At 30.1% G+C, this 24,036-nt stretch overlaps 9 protein-coding genes across 14 annotated transcripts; 5 read left to right on the top strand and 4 right to left on the bottom strand.

Annotated features, from left to right (window-relative positions):
* Positions 1–34: 34 nt before the first annotated feature.
* scra (anillin, actin binding protein) lies at positions 35–3,495 on the top strand. Its single transcript, XM_075730369.1, has 3 exons — positions 35–168; positions 244–3,101; positions 3,178–3,495. Exons 1-3 carry the CDS (start codon positions 124–126, stop codon positions 3,326–3,328), a joined length of 3,054 nt encoding a protein of 1,017 aa, XP_075586484.1. The 5' UTR covers positions 35–123; the 3' UTR covers positions 3,329–3,495.
* Positions 3,496–4,503: 1,008 nt separating this feature from the next.
* LOC124500475 (uncharacterized) lies at positions 4,504–9,848 on the bottom strand. 5 transcript variants are annotated; one of them, XM_075730374.1, is made up of 4 exons: positions 8,258–9,848; positions 7,028–7,595; positions 4,898–6,793; positions 4,504–4,610 (listed from the first exon to the last, which is right to left on the bottom strand). In XM_075730374.1, the coding sequence occupies exons 2-4, from the start codon at positions 7,338–7,340 to the stop codon at positions 4,600–4,602; spliced, it is 2,220 nt and encodes a 739-aa protein (XP_075586489.1). In that variant the 5' UTR covers positions 7,341–7,595; positions 8,258–9,848; the 3' UTR covers positions 4,504–4,599. The 5 variants fall into 5 exon arrangements, with proteins under 5 accessions (XP_075586489.1, XP_075586487.1, XP_075586486.1 ...); XM_075730372.1 differs by lacking the exon at positions 8,258–9,848 and adding an exon at positions 7,693–8,170; XM_075730371.1 differs by lacking the exons at positions 4,504–4,610; positions 8,258–9,848 and adding an exon at positions 7,693–8,170 and having other exon boundaries at positions 4,627–6,043; positions 6,143–6,793.
* A 141-nt stretch (positions 9,849–9,989) lies between these two features.
* On the bottom strand, positions 9,990–10,767 carry LOC124491034 (uncharacterized). The gene has a single exon (XM_047053628.2). It carries the CDS (start codon positions 10,498–10,500, stop codon positions 10,012–10,014), a length of 489 nt encoding a protein of 162 aa, XP_046909584.1. The 5' UTR covers positions 10,501–10,767; the 3' UTR covers positions 9,990–10,011.
* An 81-nt stretch (positions 10,768–10,848) lies between these two features.
* Positions 10,849–12,706, bottom strand: LOC124491032 (uncharacterized protein ZK1073.1). The gene is made up of 7 exons (XM_047053626.2): positions 12,448–12,706; positions 12,122–12,239; positions 11,773–12,014; positions 11,547–11,714; positions 11,340–11,455; positions 11,041–11,264; positions 10,849–10,958 (listed from the first exon to the last, which is right to left on the bottom strand). The coding sequence occupies exons 1-7, from the start codon at positions 12,514–12,516 to the stop codon at positions 10,912–10,914; spliced, it is 984 nt and encodes a 327-aa protein (XP_046909582.1). The 5' UTR covers positions 12,517–12,706; the 3' UTR covers positions 10,849–10,911.
* A 1,304-nt stretch (positions 12,707–14,010) lies between these two features.
* On the top strand, positions 14,011–14,816 carry LOC124500474 (uncharacterized). Its single transcript, XM_047064549.2, has 2 exons — positions 14,011–14,467; positions 14,535–14,816. The coding sequence occupies exons 1-2, from the start codon at positions 14,127–14,129 to the stop codon at positions 14,539–14,541; spliced, it is 348 nt and encodes a 115-aa protein (XP_046920505.1). The 5' UTR covers positions 14,011–14,126; the 3' UTR covers positions 14,542–14,816.
* On the bottom strand, positions 14,653–16,236 carry LOC124491033 (filamin-A). The gene is made up of 3 exons (XM_047053627.2): positions 15,792–16,236; positions 15,199–15,567; positions 14,653–15,129 (listed from the first exon to the last, which is right to left on the bottom strand). Exons 2-3 carry the CDS (start codon positions 15,565–15,567, stop codon positions 14,842–14,844), a joined length of 657 nt encoding a protein of 218 aa, XP_046909583.1. The 5' UTR covers positions 15,792–16,236; the 3' UTR covers positions 14,653–14,841.
* An 895-nt stretch (positions 16,237–17,131) lies between these two features.
* LOC124490174 (filamin-B) lies at positions 17,132–19,220 on the top strand. Of its 2 annotated transcripts, XM_047052635.2 has the most exons (3): positions 17,132–17,792; positions 17,898–18,089; positions 18,155–19,220. In XM_047052635.2, the coding sequence occupies exons 2-3, from the start codon at positions 17,975–17,977 to the stop codon at positions 18,604–18,606; spliced, it is 567 nt and encodes a 188-aa protein (XP_046908591.1). In that variant the 5' UTR covers positions 17,132–17,792; positions 17,898–17,974; the 3' UTR covers positions 18,607–19,220. The 2 variants fall into 2 exon arrangements, with proteins under 2 accessions (XP_046908591.1, XP_075586648.1); XM_075730533.1 differs by lacking the exon at positions 17,132–17,792 and having other exon boundaries at positions 17,835–18,089.
* A 111-nt stretch (positions 19,221–19,331) lies between these two features.
* LOC124490173 (uncharacterized) lies at positions 19,332–20,338 on the top strand. Its single transcript, XM_047052634.2, has 2 exons — positions 19,332–19,954; positions 20,032–20,338. The coding sequence occupies exons 1-2, from the start codon at positions 19,470–19,472 to the stop codon at positions 20,303–20,305; spliced, it is 759 nt and encodes a 252-aa protein (XP_046908590.2). The 5' UTR covers positions 19,332–19,469; the 3' UTR covers positions 20,306–20,338.
* A 151-nt stretch (positions 20,339–20,489) lies between these two features.
* LOC124490172 (uncharacterized) lies at positions 20,490–22,526 on the top strand. Its single transcript, XM_075730532.1, has 5 exons — positions 20,490–20,840; positions 20,901–21,310; positions 21,371–21,454; positions 21,534–21,833; positions 21,908–22,526. Exons 1-5 carry the CDS (start codon positions 20,537–20,539, stop codon positions 22,301–22,303), a joined length of 1,494 nt encoding a protein of 497 aa, XP_075586647.1. The 5' UTR covers positions 20,490–20,536; the 3' UTR covers positions 22,304–22,526.
* The last annotated feature ends 1,510 nt before the right edge of the window (positions 22,527–24,036 follow it).

Genomic DNA, 24,036 nt, shown 5'->3' with positions numbered 1-24,036 from the left:
TTTGTCCGTTAATATTTTTCGATTTGGCGGCGGCTATTAATTCAGTTCAGTGTATATATTTATTCAGTGTATGACTGCATCACATTTCAACGGTCGTTTTTTTTTGATGTTTTCGAAATCAAAATGGATAATTCGTTGAATTTTACCGTGTCCGATTCTTTTGCATTAGTAAGTATCGATTACAATTTTATTTTTATTGATTCTAATATGAATAAAATTCTGAAAATTTTAATTTCGAAATAGAACCTTTTACAAAAAATGGAACAGAACAAGAAAATTTTAGCTGAATTATCCGAAGAAGTGAATGATGATGGCAAAAACAAAATCGATTCCGAAGTTATGAACATTGATGAACACGATGGTCCTCATTCCTCAACAATGATGATGAAGCAAACATCTGTTGAACAGAATGATATTGATGTTGATGATAATGATGAGGAATTGTTGGCCAATTATTCAACTATCGAAATCAATAAAGCTCGAAAATCAATAAATCGATTATTGAATGTTTATGTACCGTTGGATTTAAACGACGATAACGATGATGTTGATGCTATACCCGAAGACAATAAAAAACGAAATGATAATCGTCTTCGTCATCGATTAGATAAATTATCGGCCATCTATAGAGATGATGATGACGTTGAAAATGTTGAAAACGATATGGTAGCAAATCGGCCCAAAACGATCATGCGAGAACAACAGAATTTTGCGGATGAATTTCAACCGCCACGACGAATTGAGCTCCGGGATAGATTGAAGATAATTGCCGATTCGTATTATCCAATCACATCGAATAAAGAAGATTCACCATTGAAATTTCAGGCCAAAATTGCGTCACCTAAATCTCAACCTGCAATCGAACAGCCAAAATTTACGGCCAAAAATGAAAATCTATTCAAATCAAAAAGCCTATTATATGAACAACAAGATTTAAAGTCAATTGAAAATCAATCTAAACCACCGATAATCATTGAAAAACGTAAAACAAGCGTAGCCAATTTGAAACAATTGTTTGAAAAGAAAATGACAGAAAATGATCATATTAAAGAATTGGAACCGGAATTGTTACCTGTACGGGAGAAAAAACGATTGTTTGAAAAGGCTATTCGAGAGGAAAATGAAGCCAAAGCTAAACAATATCGTAAAGTTGGACGTTTGCCTGGTACCTGGCCATTACCACCACCACCACAACCATCACTTCCGGAACATGAAAATGATTACCATCAAAGTCCAAAACGAATAAAAGAACATCTACAAAACGAATTCGGTGATGATGAACATGAAAAAATAATTAAGAAATTAGAAAAAAACATCGAAAATGTAGAAGATGAAGAAGAAGTGTCACTCATTTTCGATCAATCATCAGAGATTGTACAAGAAGTCTGTAAAACTTTTAAATCAATCGATGAAATCCATATGAATGATGATAATGAACAAGAACAAGTATCGGCAAAACAAGAAATAGATGACGATAATGTGGTTGATGTGGATGAAGAAGAAATAATGGAATTAACATTTACAGCCATCGATCATGAAGAGAATGAAAATTTTGATGATAATTTCCAAGAAATAACTGCCGATAATGACGATTCGCAAGATTCTAATTTGATTCATCGATCCTCGACACGAGTTCATCTTTCCATTTCAGATTCCGACATAACTGAAGATCGGTCATCATCAACATCATCATCAGTATCATTGCCACCGGAAAAGCCGCAACGATTATTTCTTTATGAACATGAACAAAACGATGATACATCTGAATCTGGAACTGAGGATAATGTTGAAGAAATAACGCCACAAATAAGGACCATCAGTTTTTATCGTGAACAACAACGAAAATTACGAGAAGAACAACAAATGGCTAAAATGAATAAGGATAAGCTTAGTGATGCAACTAAACAGGCGATTCATTTTCAACAGAATATCGATGTTGAACATGAAGATCGCGAACAATTTAGCCTTGATTGTCAATCCAAAATGATTGCGTTAAAAGATGAAATTAATGAACATGATCGTGTATTGAGTCAAGCAAACACGGCTTTAAATCTATCATTATCGATGGCCGAATTACGTAATTCAGATAGCCGTGTGGAAGCCGAACGATTATTGTTAGTTTCAAATGAAAAAATTGATGCATGTCGTTCGGAAATACATCGATTACAATTGATGATTGCAAATGCTGATCATTATATGCAACGAACAATTGAAAAGAATATCAGCACCGGTACCTTGTACATCGATCACATCAAACTACCGTTGTTGAATGAATTTATTCAAGAACGTGCCAAAGGCAAATTGAACAGTGTTTTTCATTTCATTTGTCTTGTTTGTGTTGGACCAAGTGTTTTTGTATCGAAATTGCTAGATACAGCTGCCAATCTTTCAAAATCCTATCTAGAATTTGATATGGGCCTAGCTATTGATTCATTATCTGAAGATTTCAAAGTAACCGTCAAGGTTTTTGCATTAGAATTGTCTTTGAAAGAATGTGGTGGCCATAAATATCGATTTGCAAATTCACCATTTAAAACTATTCGACGAAGATTGATGCATTCGAGTAGTTCGGCATCGACATCACCAGTGTATAAAAATTCACCAATCATCCAACGTAACAATCAACAGCAAAAAGCTCCGGCCAGTAATTTCCGATTAATTGGTTACGTTAAATTGACATTGCAAAATGTAAAAGCTAATGCAAATAAATTCTATCGATTGGATTCGGATTGCTTCATACCAATTATCGATAGTTATTTAACCATGAATGTTAGCATAAAAGTTGCACATGGGAATCATTTTCCTGGTTTTTATGATATTAAAGAAAAGGAGGATTCATTTTGGAATGTACGATATTTTCGTCTACATGGTGAACATCTTCGTTACTATCGTTTTGGTGAAGAGAAAAATGTTGATCAACCATTAGGTTTAATTAATCTAAAACATTGTATTAATCCAAAAGTGGAATTCTTAAAAGTTGAACATCGCCATTTATGTAGACGTTCAAATTCATTCGTATTGGTCATTGTTGATCCACCGGCCGTTTCGAATGCCAAAAAATTGATTACCGGTGGTACGATTACACGGATCGAACCTAAACTGTAAGTTTTTTTTAGAAATATTTTATTTTAATAACAAATTAAATTTCTGATGATTATTCATTTTTTATATTATTAGATATTACATATCATCACAATCGGAACCTGATTGTTTGAAATTTTGTTCATTATTGAATAAAATATTGCATAGTATTCGTATTTGGGAACGTGATGCCGTACAACCATATAGTCGAGAAGAATTTGATCGTCTTTTATCAAATATACAATAATAATTGAAACAAAACTTTTTTTTTATTCTTTCAAAATAATCTATACTTTGAACACATTTGATTTTGAACATTTAAAATATTTCATTCCTTTTTTTAAAAAAAAAAAACAAACATTTCGTGTTTATCAACATAATAATAATAATAATAAATAATATGACTTTATAAGTATATAATAATTGATAATGATGATTGAAAATTAAAATAATTTCAAAATAATATGATAAAAAATACTTTTTTTTTCGTAAAAAAAATGAAATAAAAAATTAATAATTTTCATCTAGATTTTTCTTTCATTAAAATGGTTTGTACATGTTCACCGTTTGTATCGAATTTTTCATGAATCGAATTCATATGATGATTATCATCATTGTTGTTGTCACCATTGATGATAATTTTTGAATGATGATGATGATGATCACCATTTGAAACATTTTCGTTTGACCATTTTTGATCATCATTGTTGAGATCAAAATAATTATTACCATTATGATTATCATTATCATCATCATCATCGGTTATGGATGGCCGCTTATGTTCCATTTTCAATATTGTTGGCATTTCAAACACTTCAAATTGAGGCATTGGTATGAAACCAAGTTTTACAACCATTTTTGAATGTAATAATAAACGTTGATCAAGATCATTTAGACGATTACCCGATGTTTGTTGTTGTTGTGCTTCTAATTGTACCATTGTACGGCGATAAAAATTCATTCGTTTTTCAATAGCACGACGATAATCCGGTTCATCATCTGAACGTTGTTTTTTCTTATTGGCTAAAATTTTTTCTATTGTTGTTCGATTATTTCCATTTGATAAATATCATACCGGATAATAGATATGATTTCAATTGTTGTAATTGTTGACTAGTTGATAATTTATTTTCTGCCATTCCATTTATTGATTCAACACCATTTTCTTCGGTTATTAGGGTGTTTGATTGTTCTTGCGATGGTTGTTGTAACGTTGGCAACGGTGGCGGTTGTCGTCTTCGCCGTCGTCGAACAGTCAGTATATAACGGCTACGTTTACATCGACGAGCTAAATCAATCGAACATAGAATAATTAATAATAATAAATTTATTTTAGTCTTTTTTTTAAAGTCAAATTCATTTTATTTCTTTCTAGATTTAATTGAAAAAACACACACACACACACATTTTAAACACGTAATAGAAAAATGAATAACAAAATTTTTTCCAAAATAAAACAAATCCAGAACATATCGGCAAATTTAAAATTTTTTTTTTAACGTCTTAGATCATCGTTATTCATAAATGAACTTTGAAATTCATAAATGGGAAAGAGAAAGGAAAATAAAAGAAAGAGTATGATTAGAATGTTTATATAATAATAATAATAATAGGCAGTAAGATTTTTAATAAATTTGAATGTCTGATTCGAATCAGGTGGAAATGGAATTATTTGAAGCTGAAATTTTGGAACTATCATTATCTATGGTTTTTTTAGCAGATGAATTCCATGAATCGATAGCATTGGATTGTGGATTATTATTATTAATATTACTACTACTGCTATGGTTGCTATAGCTATGTTCATTATGATTACCATCATATTGTTGATAGAGAAAATTATTTTTCGAACGATTTCTATGTTGTGATTTACTTTGCCGTGTACGACGCATTGATGCTCGTGTTCGTATATCGAATGATGTATTTTGCTGTATATCCGATGAAAGTGTTTCAGATTGATGATGAATTGGTATCATAAACGAACGTTTTGTTTGTTTCCGTTGCTGTTGTACATGTTGTCCATCTTTATGTTTTACATTATCATCTTTTTTAATCTTTCGCATAACTGCTTTTCGTAATGTTTTTATACGTCTCAATGAATTCATTGTTGCCGCTGCATTATCTTCAGCTGTTGATGATGATCTACGTTGTCTGTGTTGTGAAATTCTTGGTTTCTGTTCATCAATATCATCGGAATCATCAATTGATGATGAACTTGATGACGATGATGATGATGATGATGTTGAAGAAAATGAAACCGATGTACATTGTAGACGTTTTATAGTTTGTTTATTGTTGTTATTATTATTCAATGATAATGACGATGTTGATGATGATGGTTGTGGATTGATCATCATATTTGGATTATTATTACGATCACAACGTTGATATCTTAATTGTTGATATTTATGTTCAATATCTTTCATACGATATCTTAGATCAGTATAATATTGTAGGGCACGTTCTCTAATCTCTTCAGTATTTTTACGTGAACGTTTCGGTGATTTTGTATTTTTCTTCATTCTTTCATTATCTAGTTCCATTGGATCTTTTTTTTTATTCGAACGTGTTATACGAGGTTCCAAGATGATTGGTTTGTTAAAATCATCATCATCATCATCATCATCATCATTGTTTTCTTCTTCTTTTTCTTGATTATTATTTGAATATAATGAAGAATCTTCCGATAGATAATCAACAATTGCTGTAGGTTTTGCACGACGATTCAATCGATTTGCTTTATTAATGGTGGAAACATTATTATTATTATTATTATTTTGTCTTGATCCAAATCGAGTCATTCGACAATGGGTAGTGGTTTTCTTAGAAGATTTATTAGGTGTTGAACAATGACGATTATTTCGTAATGATGTTGTTTTGTTTGTTTTTGATTCTTCGAATACAACTTCGTCTTCATCATCATCGATTTCCTCATCGTTTTTACCATCATTATCATCATCTTCTTCATCATCAGAATCGGTATTAGATGATAACGAATCATCTACTTCATCTTCATCTGAATCGGTTTGTTCTTCGTCATCATCATCATCATCATCATTACTATCATTGATATCATGATATTTTCCCATTGCATAATCCTGTGGATAAATATCACGATAACGATATGTACGTGGAAATTCAATCAAATGATTACAACGAAATAGATCATCAACATCTGCATGACACATCCAGGTAACAAAATCATTCGAATTGATCAATTTGTTTGGAAATAATTCAAATTTTTTAAGCTGTTGTTCTTTGTTGATATTTTCATTCATTCGATTCATTTCATTCGGTGGTGATGATGATAGCTTTTGATTGGATAATTTATAAACAATTGAATTGATGGCAAATTTACGTTGTGCTGCAACAGTACGACGTATATGTACATCATCCAAATATTTTATATTCGATTTTTCTTCATCGCCATCACCAGCATCATCATCTTCGTGATGATATTCATTGCCTAAATTTCGATGATGATTATCATTAATCGACATTTTTATTTCAACATCATCATCATTATCATTATTATTGATATAATTTTCATCATCATCATTATCGTCGTCCTCATCGTCGTCATCATCGGATTTTGCTGCAACCATCTGATGACGGCGATTATTACTATCGATACATGAATCGATTGATGATGATCCACCATGTGACGTATGATGTTTACCATAATTCGATTTTCTATTACCAGAAACTGCATCTGGATATAATGGATAGAGATAGATAGACAGAGAGATAGATAGATAGAAAGATAGAAATGTAGTGTATATACAACAATTAAATCTAGTTTTAATGAAGTGAGAAGATATTTTCTTATTTTTTTGAAAAATCTGAATTTACAACTCAAACAAACAACACACACACACACAAATAGGATACGGAACAATCCCAATGATTTACGTTATCTGTGAAAATAACAGAAATGGACACTTACTTTTCTTATTATTAGTAATCGAATCATCCTCATTCGGTTTTTTTAATGTTCGAGATTTTCCATTTTGTCTACATATTTTATTTGATGAATCTTTACCATTCATCGTTGTTGTTGATGATGATGTACGAGAATTATTACCGTTCGATGATCGATTAGTTTTTTTACTCTTCATTCGATTATTATTCGTAGTGGTTTGTGTTTGATTTTTAACCGATTTACAACCACTATTGTTAATTCGATTTTTCTTTTTCGATGCTGATGATATTGAATTATTTTGGCTACTCTTCGATTGTTGACTTTGTCTTGGACCCATTTCGGTATCACTACTGATCGAATGAGTTGTTCCTGTTGCTGTTGTATAATCACTACTATTACTACAATCGTCTTCGTCTTGATCACCACTACTGTTATCTTCTTCTTCCGTATCCGTATATTGATCGTGATTTCGTTGTCGTTGCCTTTGTAATTGTACACTAATTCTTGCCGCTTCATCCACTAGACTTGCTTCCAATGCTTTTTGTAATGCACGTTCCTCATTCCAATGATCAAGATTATCATTTAGATATACCTGTTTTCATGAATAAAAATAAAAAAATTAATTTAAATAATTCATCAATCGACAATCTAATCTAATTTTGTTTGGTTAATTTTTGGATTTATACTACTTTAGCTCTTTGAGCTGCTAAACGTTTTGGCCGCTGTTGTTGTTGTTGTTGAGAACTAGATTCTTCTGATGAATCAAGCATTGATAAAGATTTGGAAGACATTTTGGATTCTGACTTGTTGGTGGTTGAGAGAATCTTCACTTGCTTAGAACATCATATACATAAAATATGGCAACAAATATATAATTCGGAATGATGGCACACACACAAAGAGAGATCACAGATTTAGATGAGTAAAATGATATAATCATAAATTCGAATTCAATAAAAAATGAAATTCTTGATCAAAGTTTCAATTTATATTTTCAACAATAAGGAAAACAAAATCAGCATGTTATTCATTCTTTTTTTTACTTTCTTTGTTCTATATTTTTGTTTTTTTTCAGGGATCTAGCTGCAAGTAGCAGCAAAACACAGTAGAAGTCAGCAGTCATAGCTTGCTTGCTAACTTATTTGTTCTTTGTGGACAAAATCTAGCTTGTTGGTAGAGGGGGTGTACAATGTGTGTGTGTGTATATATATTATGAATGGGGATGCAAAAGATTTGAACAAAAAAGTTACTTACCCTCTGTGTATGTATTCATTCAGTTTTTTTTCTCATGTGAAAAGCCAACGACCAATAACCAATAAAGCCAAGCTACTACCACCACAACTACTACCACCACCATCACCTCACCACCAGGTTTTATACACTCCTCCTCCTATTCGTTATCGTAAATTTTTTCCAACTTGGGTTTAGCCACGATGGCGGGTGTGTTCATAACTTTAGGTTGGGTTCACTTCACACATTTATTGTTTATTACGTATGGTCGCAAATATTGTTTGGAAGCCTATTTTTTTTTAATATATGTAATGAAGATTTGATACAATATTGTTGGATTGATGTCACACAATGTTACGTAAACAGAATTCTGTACCGACAGAGGTCGTAATAAAATGACACACACACACATTAACAAACAAACACACAGCACAATGAATGATGAATCGATTTAAATTTATATAAAGCTATATAAAATAATAGGCATGCCACGCAAGCTATTGCACTGATCGACACATATTTTCCAAAAAAAAAAAAAAATTATTTAAATCGGGTCTCGTTTCGAAAAACACACACAAGGCGCGAATGTTTGGATCATAGACACACACACACAAACAACAAAGAACATGAATATGGTTCCATTTATTATTATGAAACGTTTTCATTCAAAAAAAAAAAAAACAAACATTCGAACAAATTTCGTCTGATTTTGAAACATAATATCAGCATTCTTAATTCTATGATGACGATCTGTTCATAATGATGATCAAAGAATGAATGAAGACTAGATGATTGTTAAAATTTGTAATTGTGATGATGAAAAAAAAAATTTTATTTTGTTTTGTTTTGTTATTATTCTTTCATTTTGAGGTCGTCGCCTTGGTTGTAGTTGTGGTGGTGGTAGTTATTGTATATGATGGCGACGGTTACAGGTCGATTACTGTGTATCTCTTTTTCGTTTTTTTTTTTTTTTTGTTGATGATTATGGTGGTGGTGGATACCGATAGATTCATTATATTTCGTATCGAAATGACTCCCTCGTATAGTTCCTAAAATATTATTATTATCATTGAAATAAAATCAGGTTTTTTTCCTATTTATTGTTCGTTCGTATTATTTATTTGCCTCTCTCTAACTCTAACTCTCACTCTTTCTCTTTTGCTTTATTTCTTCAAATATTAAAAATGCGCCTGATCCGACCAAAAACAGGACAAAAAAAAACCCAAAGGCTCCATATAGCCGTTTTTCCTACATTAAACATCAAAATGTATATTTTAGATAGGGTGAGCCTAATAATAATTTCCTAGCCATCATTCTCTCATCATCATTAACATCAAAATCTTAGCAAAAGAGACTACTGCCACCACCACCATCATCATGATGGATGAATAGATGGATGGATGGAATATCCGAATGTCAATGACCGCATGATCAAAATGTTTTGAATGAATGAAACATGTTATGTTGTAAGCATACACACACACACACAAACACAAAAAAACAGCAAAATTCAAATGAATATTCTTTTTTGGATTCTATTTGAAAAAAGAGAATTTTTTTTTTGTACATAAGAATTTTTCAATACACATTCTCATATTTTTCTTTCATCAGTATTAATACAAAAAAAAGGATGTTCAACAACAAATATCACATGGGAAAAAAAACATTTGTCGATCAATATTTTGATTAATTGATGATAATGAGAGAATGGAAACATTTGATATATTCCATTTGTTTGTTTTGTTTTTGACAAATATTTTTCTTTTTGCATTTTTCATTCATTGGAGATCATCATTATCAAGTAGATCATCAAATTTATTAAAAAAATCCTGATGTATTAATTTGGCCATCAATTGTTGTCGTTGTGATGTTGGTATATTACCACCACCACCGCCAATACAACCACTATCGGGACCCATAAGAATTCCATCATCCCAATGTGACGCTAATAATGATCGTGGTTGTGAACAATTCATATGTGACATCATCATTGGACTATAAAGACCACCGCCAATATTACCACCATTTCCAGGATCAGTATCAATATCCATATAGGAATCATTAAATAAATCATCACTATTATCATCAATTAAATCAATTGGACGATCATCACCACGTATGGTCATTATTAATGGATTTTGATTACCACCACCAACACTACTGCCATTCATTGATTGATGTCGATTTCCATCATTATTTGATCCATTGGTCAATTTGATAGATTTTCCACCATTGGCCATCGGTTGACCACCACTGTTGTTGTCCATTGTCTGATTGTTACAATCTTCTTTTTCAGTTTGCTTCAGATCCAAACGTTTAGCTTGTACTGTTGTGGTAGATTCTTCTTCTTTTTCTTCTTCGAAAACGTCGCTTGAATTTCGAGATCGTTTTCGACTATTAATTTCGTTGGCCACTATTTTTGATTGTTAATTAATAAATTAAAAAAAAAATTTCGCAACAAATTGACACAATTTTCGATCTAATTTTTTATCATCAAATCAATGTGTGAGTGTGCATTGAACAAAAACAAAACAAAGCCTTCAACAACAGTAAAAAAAAAGTATTCGAAGCCGTTCATAAACACTAGTACCAAATTTGAAAAACAAAAATAGATTGAATTCAATCAAAAACAAAACAGATTTTATTTAAATTTATTTTATTTTTTTCCTTAGGAATTTCTAATAAAGATTAAATGGATCCCGATTAACGATGGAAAATGTTGAAACTGTGGCAGAATATAATTAAAATTTTGATTATGATTATTAATAAATTATGATCCAATCATCATCATCATCATCAATACTTACAATATCCTAAACCTTGACAGAATAGAATAAGTTTATTCGTCAATAAATCGGTTGCCTCATCCAATATTGATGCACAATTTGCTGCATTCCATCTGGTAACAATTTTTTTATCCATTAATATTTGCATTTCATCAGCCATTTGTTGTAATGTAGGATATGAACCGGCAACAATCAATGATGGTACGACTAAGTTATTTTTAATCTTTGTGGCGATGTTCGAACGTCTTTGATGAACGAAAAAAAAAACAAACAAAAAAATAAAATAAAAACAAATAATAATAATAAATTCCGTTCCATACTTAAGATAAGCTCGAATAAATGGTCGTAAATTTTTTGGATTAATTCTTTTATGTAGCTGTTCAAGATATTGTTTAATCGATTGTTCAGTATCCAGATCTTTTTTTGCATTCAATGTCTAATATTTGAATAAATGACAATCATTAAAGTGAAAAGATGAATTATGAAACAAATCAAATGGCTAAATATATAGTGGAAAATTTATTTACCAAACCAAATTTATGATGAATAAGAAAATTATCTGTTGTCGTATTCATACCAAACACACGTAATCGCCATAGATTATATTTATCTTCAAAATATGTTAATATATGGTTGTCGACTGTTGCACGGCAATGTATCAATATATTACCCATAACACGATCTGGATGATTCATCTAATTGGATTTTTTTTGAAAATTATGAATTTTTTATTTCATATACTTTAATACTTACAGCCATACGTAATAAAATATTTGCACCGGCACCTTCACCAAATGTTAAACATGATTCAATATTAAAATAATCCAATATCTGTACTAAATCTTCACTAATCTGATCAAATGTTGGAAAATCAAAATATGGTGGTAAATCGATTGCATCATATTCTTGGCCAGGCATATCAACATGTATCCATATTGATCGTTGTTTAACACGTGCCATACATGGATGTTCCAATAATTTATGGAAATCTTCATCTAAATTTGTCATTGATGATGATGGCAATGATACAGTTTTTTTTTTTGTTGATTTTCAAAATCAAAATTTATTAATAAATTTCAAGAAAAAAAAGAAACAAACATACGATTAGTGCCTAGATCATGTACAGTAAGGAAGACCAATGAAGATGGTTGCAAATTATCAATATCGCCTTTGACAAATACATTCAGATAGCCACAGATATCGGTTTTGATTTCAAATTGCTTCAAATCCAAAATTAAAATAAAAAAAGTAATCAAGAAAAAAAGGAAATTATATTATGATTATGATGAAATCTGAAATTCAGATCAAAAAACAAGTAGTTATTCGATTATTCAATTAGATAATGATGCAAATTAAATTTTAAAAAAAATAAAATGCTATATTGAAATGAACTTTGGACAAAAAATGAGAAAAAAAATATAAACAAACAAATTCCATAAGCTGATCTTCATCCTGTGTTTCAGCATCACCACGATATGCTTTACCACGACGATTCATATTTTTTTGAAAAATATTCTTTTTTACTAGAAATTCTGGGATTGGAAAAAATTGTCTCGATAAAAATCGACATAGGCCAATCACTACAATAATAACACTAATAATATCATTTGACTTTCAGCAAAAGAAAATTTTCAATTTGTTTTCAGTTTGTCCATGACAGCCAAAAAAACAAAAAACAAAAATCAATTCGAATCGAATCAAATCGATGATGATGGAACAAAAATAACTTAAAATAAATATATAAAATCTGCTATGTCATGATCAAGTGTGCGTGTGTTTGTGTGAGATTCACGAAAACTTTAATTGATTTTTTATTATTGTTTTTTTTGTTGTTTATTTCACGTTTTTTTCTTCATTTGATCTCATTGATCTAATCGGTTTTTTTCCAGCAGTTATTTCTACACACACACATTACACTTGAAACTTGAATTTCAAATGTGTTGCCCATCAAAAAAAAAAAAAAAATATAAATAAACAGACGACAACACCTAATGATTGTTTCATTTATCGTGATTATCTTTAGAATGAATCAATTCATTATAATAATAATAATAATCTCATGTAAATGATAGCATGTATCGGTGTTTGTAAGTGTTCCATGTCAGAAAAAAAAACACGTGATAATCTCTCTTATTTGCTTTCAGAAAAAAATGACTATCAATTTCCAAAAGTAGCAATGATGTGTAATGGTACATAGACCTTATACAGGTTTATCCCTAAAGTTAGATATTATCCAATAATGGTGTTTAAGATTTGAAAAAAATGAGGCCCATAATGGCTGTTTACAAATAAATTGTGATGTTAAATAAATAGACACACAAGCAACATGATTATCCAAGCCAAAAAAAAACAACAAAATCAACAACAACAACAACAACAACAACGACATCATCATCGTCATCATCAGATTGGATAATAACAATTTCATTTTTTATATATGGATACAAACATTGTATGTTTTCAATGATAGACTTGCCGATGATGATGATGATGATGATGATGATGATGATGATGATGATGATGATGATAATGATAGTCTTACTAAGCAGAGATCATTTGTTGTTGTTGTTGTTCAATTCATTCGAATGAACAAATTATGTCATGGCTGATTTTTGATGTGATGATAATGAATGGAACAAAAATTTTTCCTTTTGACACAAACGTTATCATCTGATCAATGTTAATGTGTGCGTGTGTGTGTTTTTTCGTTGACAAAAAAAACTGAAATCCAATCGGATGGGTTCCATTTCGAAATTTTTTTTTTTGTTTGGATTGATGTCGAATTATGCAATTCGAATGTCAACATTCACAAATACATATTTGAATATCTATTTAGGGACTAGGAGTAGTAGTCCTTGAATGGCATTTTTTTCTTGTTTTTTTTTGTTTCTCTCTTTATCTGTCTCCTGGAAATTTTCTCTTTTTTATTCTTCGAGATTTGACGAGATGATTTCGATCCAAGAACCAATAAAAAGACCATCGTTTCGATGATGAAAACGATGATTATTCCATGTTTTAGTTCGTTTCGTTTCATTTTGAATTGTTATTTTGTGTGAATTTTTCTTTGCTTTATCTTTTGATTAGTGTGATCCCTAAAAACAACAAAGATGTCTAAATATATCATTACCATTGTTTGTATTGTAGCCATCATTCAATTGGCTACAGCCATATTCGATGATGATCATGAACCACATGTTGTTATACATAAAGTTGGTTATCCAGTTCATATTGTACATAAAGTTCCATATAAAGTTCCCGTTTATGTTCCGGTAAAATTACCGCCAAAAGTTATTGTGGAAAAAGTTGCCGTAAAAGTTCCGGTAGCTATTCCTGTAAAAATTCCAGTTAAAGTTGGTGTTCCATATCCAGTTAAAGTACCAGTTCCGTATAAAGTTCCTGTTTATATTGAAAAATATGAAAGCTATGGTGGTCATGGTGGTTATGACAAGTAAATTTTTTTTTTCGTATCGCATTATGTTTAAAAAAACTAACAAAATTCAAATTTTTTTTCCCAGATATTAGAACAAAGATTTCAAATTCCAATTTCAAATTCAAATTGTGGATTACCTCACAACGAACCTGGACCTGAATCTGGACCTGACCTGATAATCATTTTGTGTAATTTATTTAAAATTTTATTTTTTTTTCATTTTTGGAATTTTTTCTTTGTATTTTTTATTATTATTATTCGAAAAGAAATGTTAGTTGACACAGAAGAAAAAACAACAGAAAAGAAAAGAAATACAGTTGCTGGTTAGATATACAATAATAAATATAAATATATAAATAAAAAGAAAGATTTGTTCTTTTTTTTTGTTGCATTTATGAAGAAAGAAATTCCGTAACTCGAACCTGAAACGGTGAACCAGGTATATCCGTTTCGGCTATTTTAACCTGTATAATATATGTACCGGGTGATGTTGGTTTATAACGGATGGTAAATGTACCATTTTCATTATCAATTATAGATAGGTTGGCTGCAGCTCTTTCCGGTCCTTTCACATGTACTTTAAGATTTCCTAATGGTGGTTGTACCATACTACAATCGACAACGAATTGATTATAGGTAAATGCTTTGCCTAATTCATATCCACGACCCATGACGATAACCTGAATGGAAAAAAATTTTTTCATTTCATTCTCAATGTCATCAATCAATAAATTAAATTAACAACAAACCTTTTCCAATAGTTTACTTATATCCAAACATTCACCGGCTACATCATATTCATATGGTGATCCGGATAATTTTTTACCTTGACATTTAACAGTTAATTTATGTTTACCAGGTTTTGTTGGCACAAAATAACCGACAATTGTTCGTTCATCTATATCGGGTTCAGCAATAGCTGTTGACCATAGTACTTCGGGTTTATTATTTGGTCCATCCACTGTACATGTTAATGAACGTTTCAATACGGATTTATCGACTGATTCATCATCACTACGTATTAATATTAGACATTTTTTTCCGGTTGTTGGCTTTTTACCCGAATTTGGATCTAAAAATTTTCCAAATACTTTTATCTTGTTAATATCGATGGCCATCTGCATTCATGAATGAAAAAAAAAATTTAATTTGATTTGATTAATCGAAAATCGATTTACAAAAATGGAAAAATTCAATTTGTTTTTGCAATTACAATATACAATATACAATGTTTTTTTTTTCCTGGAACAAAACTGGAAACTGTATGTTGAAATGTTATTTCCATGAAATCATGTATATTTGGTCACGATTTTCATTTTTTTTTTCATTTGAATAAACTTACCTCGTTGGCTGAAATATTGTGAATGGAAGTTTTTCAAAAAAAAAAAAAAAATTTCCAAAGTTTTAAAAATTGAAAAAGGAACTTCACACTGCTGCTGCTGATGCTATTGTTGTTGATTGACTATTTGTCTAATTTTGTTAAGTTTAAATCAATCAAGAATTCTTGATGATTATAAAGGATGGATGATTGTTTGTCGTTTGAATTGAAATGATAATAAAAATAATAATAATTTTTGATGAACCGACAAATTTGCCAAAGTTGTTGTTGTTGTTGTTGTTGTTTTTGTCTATTCGACGTTGATGTTTGCCGATGTTGGTGATGGCGATGTTATTTTTGAAAAAACCGCAAAATGAAAACGATTTGTTTGCGGTTTTTTTCTGTTTAATGGTTATATGGTTTTTGTCGTTGGCGTAGTAGATACAAAAACAAACAACCAAACTTCAGTATCGAAATAAGAATCACAACAATCTATTCATTCAAATATTTCGACGATAACAACAACTATAATAGAATCTGTTAAGATTCTGTATATATTTTCTTTTTTCATATCTTCGTTGTTATTCTTTCTATATATTTCATCTTTTAGTTTTTTTTTATTCTATCTGTTTGTTTGTTTGTTTTTTTTTTTTTTTTTTGGTTGTTTTGGTTAAAAACGATAACGGTAATGGTAATGGGAACGAACGAACGAGGCTATAGAATCATAACTTAGAGAAACAAAAAAAAACCAGAAAATACACATAAAAAATTTGCCAACAATTTTCATCATCATCATCATCATCACCATGAACAAACATCATCATTGATGATAATTTTTGTAATGCATTTTGAAAAAAAAACTAAAACTTGATCAAGATGAAGTAGTATTTGAACGGATGAATAAATGAATACAGATTCTATCCCGAATTTTTTTTGTATATATAAGTTAGCATCCATTTTTTTGGTATAAATAATTTCAGCTGGTTTTTTTTATTGAAAATTTTATTTACAAATTTTGCGCGCGCAATTTCATTTCAATATATAAAAAAATTGTTCGATGAATCAAATGTTTCGAATGAAATACAATTAATCGATTCTAATTCTACCCATACATGCCATATGAATCTAATTTGACAATTGTGTTCAAATAACATTCGAAAATAATAATTAATGAGTCAATAAACGGTATAAAAATTTTATTTTTTAAAACAAAAAAAATGAGCCCATTTTTTTCTCGCCATATCATCATCATCATCATCATCTATTTTGGCAACCTTTTTTGAATGATGAATGTATAATGATAATAATGATTATTATTCTGTTTAGCATGTATAAGCCATGTATACATTTATTTTTAAGAATGTCTACGATGCTAAATAAAGTCACATTTGTATGCTAACGATGATGATGAGTATGAAGACGAAGCTGTTATTATTATTATTGTTGTTGTTGTCAAGCCTAAAATTTTTACCAGTCATACCCAAATACGGATTAACCTGGAGAACATTTTCTCTACAAATAACCTATAAATTCTGCCATTCTTCAATTGTGATCCATAAATCAATCTGTAAATGAGCAAATTCTTATTCTCTTTTTGATGATCAATACAACATCGTCACTTTGATTTGGCCTCCATCTTACAAAACTAACTGTTATTTTTGGTGGATGATGATCGAAAAAAAAGATTATTCAGTTTTTAATTTCTATTATTCGGTTGACTTGAAAAACGATGCATTTGATGTTTGTTAATGCTACTGATGATCAGAATAAGAAGCCAATTCATTATTGCATGAAAATGAATTTATTTTTAGACAGATCGAAATTTTTTTTTTTACAAGAATATAGTCAACAACAAACAGAAAACAGAAAAAAACGCGACGGCGTAGCACAGAATAATTTATGCAAGAATTATATTCTTTGACTATGATGGATGCAACATCTATGTCAATCATGAAACATTCTGTATCTTTGTAGTTTGTGAACAATTCTTTTTTATTCATTTAGTTTTCAGTATTTGTTGGTTGGGTGAGTATTCCATCATCCACATCATCATTGTTTTACATTTAAAATTCTGAAACTTTGTCAATCTTTTTTTCTTTTTCATTTTTGTTCGTTTCTGAAACTGTTTAGTTACGTTCTGTTTTTTCGTTGTTTTTGTTTGTTTGTTTGTTTGTATTGTTATTATTTTAAATAACATTTGAATCAACATGAGTATCTCGGCACACGGTGGTGGTCTCGTTAACGGCATTGCCGGTATGGAGAATAAATTTACCGTTTTCACATCGGGTAAACCGGTTTCCGGTTTAACTGTTGCTTTTGAAGGTAAATAATTGATTTTCATTTTGAAAATTTCTAATTCAATTTTTTTTTCACCATCACAACAACAGGTCCAACAAAACCGGAAATAAATTTTAATTCAACCAAAGATGGTTCAGTAGATGTTGGTTATACACCAAAAGCTGGTGGTCAATATAAAATTCATATTAAGTATGAAGGAAAAGAAATTGTTGGTTCACCATTCAAATGTAATATTTCTGGTGATGAAGCTACACATCGAAAATTGACAGAAAAAGTTAAAGTTGGTGGACCGAATATTAATGCCGGTAAAGTGAATCAAGATAATCAATTAACAATCGATTGTAAAGAAGCGGGCATTACCGGTGGTATTAGTTTCGCAATGGAAGGTCCAGCCAAAGTTGAGGTTAGCTTCCGTAATAATAATGATGGTACCATAACGGTTATCTATAAACCACCAACACCGGGTGATTATAAACTTCATCTTAAATTTAATGATATTCATTTGCCCGGAAGTCCATATCCGATTGTTGTAGCTGCCTGAAAAAAAATTGATTTTCAATTCAACTCAATCAATCAACAAAAACTAAAAACAAAATTCAATCCATTCTATCTCTATTGTGTGTATGTGTTTGTGTAATGAACAACATTTCTGGTCCAAAAAAACCAAAACACAAAAATGAAAAAAATCTTCCGAAAAAAAAACTCAAAACAACGCCCACATTAAATAACATTTATTTTATTCGACGATTAAATTATATCTAGAAAATATCTACATTAAAAACTCCTAAATGAATTGTGAGTGTGGGCTAAAAATAACCAACCGAATATTACACAGTTGCAATCATTTAAAATCAAATAAAAACTGATTGTTGTCAATGTCATCAACATAAATAAGTAAAAAATGTAATGACGTCAACAGTTGTCATCAAAAAAAAAAAAAAAAACGCACCGATCGTTAACAAGCTTCAACAAACAAATAGTCCACCCATAAAATAACAATATTTTTAGGCCAGACATCTCCAAACACACTACAATACTGTTGATTTCTACTGCTCAACTTGACTCAAATTGTCATTTCAAATTTTTGACAAAATTTCAATGTTTTTCCAATAAATCAATCAATCAATACATTTTAATAAAATATAATAAAATGAATGATGATGATATGATGTACTTTTTTTCATACACAATTTTCAATCAGATTCGATGCCCATGTCACGCACATAATTTTTCGACAATGAGAGAGTTGTAATTTGAATCATTCGATTTGGATTTGGACATTCGTGACAATCATCACAATCATTTTAGCTCCATTGATGTATATATATAATGATGATGCATAATGGATAACAAATCGATTGATTGATCGAATTGATTCAATTTATTGACTTGATTTGAACAATAATGTTGTCATCATTATTGATTTTTACAATATTCTCGACAACCGTTTGGCCATCATCATCATCATCATCATCATCATCATCATCAACATTAACATGTACGGAAACAAATCTAGCTAATGCTGATCTATGTGGTGAAAAATTATTCTTTGTAGGTAAAAATTCTCGACCATTTCCGGTGAATGAAACAGAATTAAATGATTATTGTAATGAAACAATTCAGTTGATAAAATGTGTAAGAAAATTCACTGAACAATGTGCAAAAAATTCGGAACAAAAACAATTAGCCAATGTTATGCTTTATACGGTACGTTCATTACATCGTTCGACTTGTGGTTCAAAAACGAAACGTTTACAATTATTACACATGTCATCATGTGTAAATTCTTTACGAAAACAATCATCACATTGTATGAATCAAATGTTGATACGTTTTGGTCAGGCATTAGGTTTGCAACAGCAAAATAATCGAATACCATATGGATGTTGGTAAGGTTTTTTTTTCGATGTTATTGTAATTCGCATCATTCGAAAAAACTCAAATATTTGTTTCTTCATTTTTCAAGTTCATTTCATCGGATGAAATCTTGTGTATTGGAACATGCAGAACGACAACCAAAATATTGTGATTCAAAATCGATCGAATATTTTGATCAATACATATCGAATATGGCTGGAAATACATTACAATTGATGTGTTCGGATTATGATGGTGATTCGGATCGTTGTCAACGAATCAATCGACTTTCATACGATATATCCAAAATAATTTTACCGAAATCTATACTTAAAGCATTTGGAAATCTTCTTCTTCTTTCATCGGATTTTCAAACTGTTTGATTTCAATATAAATAAATAAATAACTTTTTAACAAAATATTGGAAAAAATATTATTCCCGCTCACCATCGACAGATGGCAGTAATGTTTCGATTTTTTATGCTCCAAATCTTAAACCACGAATATTCTGATGTTCCAACATAGAAAATGATTCTTAGTGGTAGTGGTTCTGAAACTGCTTTGGTACCATCGACTATTGGTTTAGTTCCGTTGAGTTTTTTTTCTCTTGTTACATGTTTACAAAGGCAAGAATAATAATAAATAAAAAAAATTCGTTGTGTATTCAAATATTAGTATCTCTTTTTTTTAGTTTTCGAATCCTTTTCATCCGGTGGAACAATATCGGGTCCTACTCGATATTTGATTTGACCATCATCATGAAATCGGGTGTTCAATTATATTTGGAACAATTATGGACACGTATGAATCAGACATATTTTCGTCGAACGTCAACACGATTACCATCATGTATTTATTACATTATCACACCGATAGCTAATCTATATTTTTATTATAATTATTTTGATGAATTTTCAGGTATGACATTACAATCATGATTGTTAATAACGAATAAATTCACAATATTCTTGTTTGTAGATCCAAAACTTCGTGAATGGCCATTAATGGGGTCGATCATTTGGCCATTAATAATTGTAATCATATATTTAACCATTGTTTATCATGGTTATCAATGGCTCAAAAATGGAAATGATTCATCATCACCATCTTCGGTTCAACGTTGGATATTGAAAGCTTTATCTGCATCGAATAATCAAAATTCTTTAGGTGGTGGTCGTAGTCATCACAAAACTCATCATCATCACCATCACCATCATCATCATCATCATCATCATCATGGTAAAGGGCACAGAGGACATAGTATCAGTAATAGTATTGGAATTGGAACTTTTGATACTATTCCAGTGACTCAGACTATATGGTTTTCAGCATTTATTATTGTTTATAATCTTAGTATGGCATCATTGAATGCATGGATTGCCTATGAGGTTTGTTTAATTTTGTTTTTGGTTTGTTTAATTGATTATCTTTATTATTTTCAATCAAAGTTGGTTTATTGTGCATGGAAATCAGATTATAATTTTCTTTGCCAATTAGTATATATCGGTACGGATGATCCATATGAAACAAGGGTAAGTGTATACGATTTTACCGTTGGTTGTTTATTTGAATTCAAATTTTTTCTTAATTTTGAATATTTTATCAAATTAGATTGCCATTGCAATTTGGTGGTATTTTATATCGAAAGCAATCGAATTGATCGATACATTATTAATAATAATCAAACGCAAAGCCAATCAGCTTACATTTTTACATATCTATCATCATTCAACAATGTTTATTGTTTGGTGGGTCGGTGCAAAATTTGTGCCCGGTGGATCAGCAGTTACCGGTGCATTAGTCAATTGTATTGTACATGTACTTATGTATAGCTATTATGCCTTAGCATCATTCGGTCAACGTTTGCAGCCATATTTATGGTGGAAAAAATATTTGACAATCATACAATTGGTAAGTATCAATAATATATGAATTGAATAATTTAATTTATATTCACTATTCAATCATTCCATTCAATTATGTAGATACAATTTACAATGGGTGTTACATTAGGCTTAAATTCAATAATTACCGGTTGCCCATTTACACGTTGGATGCAATATGTATTTGTTTGTTATGCATTTTCATTTCTAATTTTATTCGGCAATTTTTATCGTAAAACATATACACAATCAATTCGTAGTGGTGGAAAAAAATCTAAATCTACAACAACAACAACAACGACAACAACTAATTCTTCATCAAATGATAATGTAAAAAATGATCTTCCAACAATAATGGATAATAATGGCTTTAAATCCAACGAATTATTATTCGAAAAAAATCAACTACAAAAATCCATTCGTAATAATTGTAAATTATCACAACGGAAACGAAATAAGAAACAACAACAATCATCAAATAAAAAACGAAACGAATAATTAATTGTGATAGTGATATATTTACATAGGAAGATAGATATATATGCTTAATGAATTTGTTTTTGTTGGCTATAGTGTTTGTATTGACCAGTGTGTTCTAATTTTACAAAGGAAAATAAACAAAACTAAGCATATTTATTACACATACACACACACACACACACATGAATTTCTTATTTGATTTTTTTTTTGCAAATAAATTGATAAAATTTTGAAAAAAAAATTTCACATCTTTGAATCCAATAGTTCAATGGTGGGTTATTGAACAAAATTCATCATCGATTATGAATGAAACGATTCGTTGAGCATGACGTATTTTTTTCACATCAGATCATCATGATGATTATAATTCTGGACGATTTATAAAATATAAAAACAGTGATAGGATCTTGATGAAATCTAAAGAACATTAGATTTTGAAGGATAACTAGACTGAGATCTTTTTTTTGGTTGATAATTAAAAAAAAAACCAGAGAATCAACATTAGCCACTTGAGTCAAATGTTTGATGATGATGTGAACATCCTTTAGAGCGTAACACACATACACATCTAATGGTTGAATAATGAAAATTACAATCAAGTAAATTCACAATCTTTTTTTTTGGCAAATGATGATGATTGAAGGAATAGAAAAAAAAATTTGTCACAAAAAAAAGAATAAGGATGCGCTTCAAAAGTAATGGGGAGTGAATGAAGAAAAATGAATATAAAGTTCAAACAAAATAAAGAAAAAGTGATGCTTCAAGGATTACATTAATTGCTTGAATTTTTGAGATGAATTATTATTGTCTTTTCTACCCTATCTCCCTTTATATGTGGATGTGTCGAAAAAACCGGTCTCAAAAGAGCTGACTTTCTTTTCTTTTTCCTTTTTTTTTCTTCTTCTTCTTCTTTGACATCTTTGATAGCATCGAACCTTATCGAGTTGACAATATATAATATAATAATAATTTAAGCATCATCTTATGATGAACTTTTGTAATGATATGGAACAATTCACATTCAAATTTGTTGAATGAACAAAAATCATTTGCATCATCAAAATGAACTTTGTTGACCATTATTGTTTAATTGTTACATTTATCATTTAATGTAATGGATGTTTATCGAAATGTGAGTGAAAGTTTTCATCATCATCATTGTACGCCCAGAATCTTTCATCATTTTGATTGTCATTTAAGATCTAGATGATGATGATGATATAATAAATTGCTAGAGATGTGTGATTTGCATACGTGATCATCATCATCACCATTTGGATGATGATAATTTCGAATGTACGTGATGTAAATGAATTTTAATTTGTTGAAAAAAAATAATTTAGAAAAAAAATTGAATTCTTTTCTTCCATTGAATTAAATGTAATGCTATGATCTGTTTAGCATCGATCATTTCTTTTTTTTTGTTGTTGTTGTAAGAATCGTATTTCTTTCCCTTCATCATCATCATCATCATCATCATCGGTAGAATTGTTTCTTTTATTTTCTTATCGTCATTGCATAATAACAAGGCCAATGAGCAATTGATGGATACGGTCCAATGAAAAAATTGAAATTACAATGAATGATGCGCATCCATGCATCGAATTTAAACAAAAAAAAAGAAAAGAAAAAAAGAAAACTTGCCTGGTCACCGGTTTGTTTTGTGGCCACAAACATGATGATATGATCATCCGCATCATTATTCATTATTTATAATTTAAATAATTTTATTAAAAAAAAAAATTTAATTC

This window comes from Dermatophagoides farinae, chromosome 4 (assembly GCF_024713945.1).
Source record: "Dermatophagoides farinae isolate YC_2012a chromosome 4, ASM2471394v1, whole genome shotgun sequence".
In the NCBI taxonomy this organism is placed as follows: domain Eukaryota; kingdom Metazoa; phylum Arthropoda; class Arachnida; order Sarcoptiformes; family Pyroglyphidae; genus Dermatophagoides; species Dermatophagoides farinae.
Note: the sequence above shows the minus strand (reverse complement) of the source record. Positions and strands in the feature narration are given on the sequence as shown.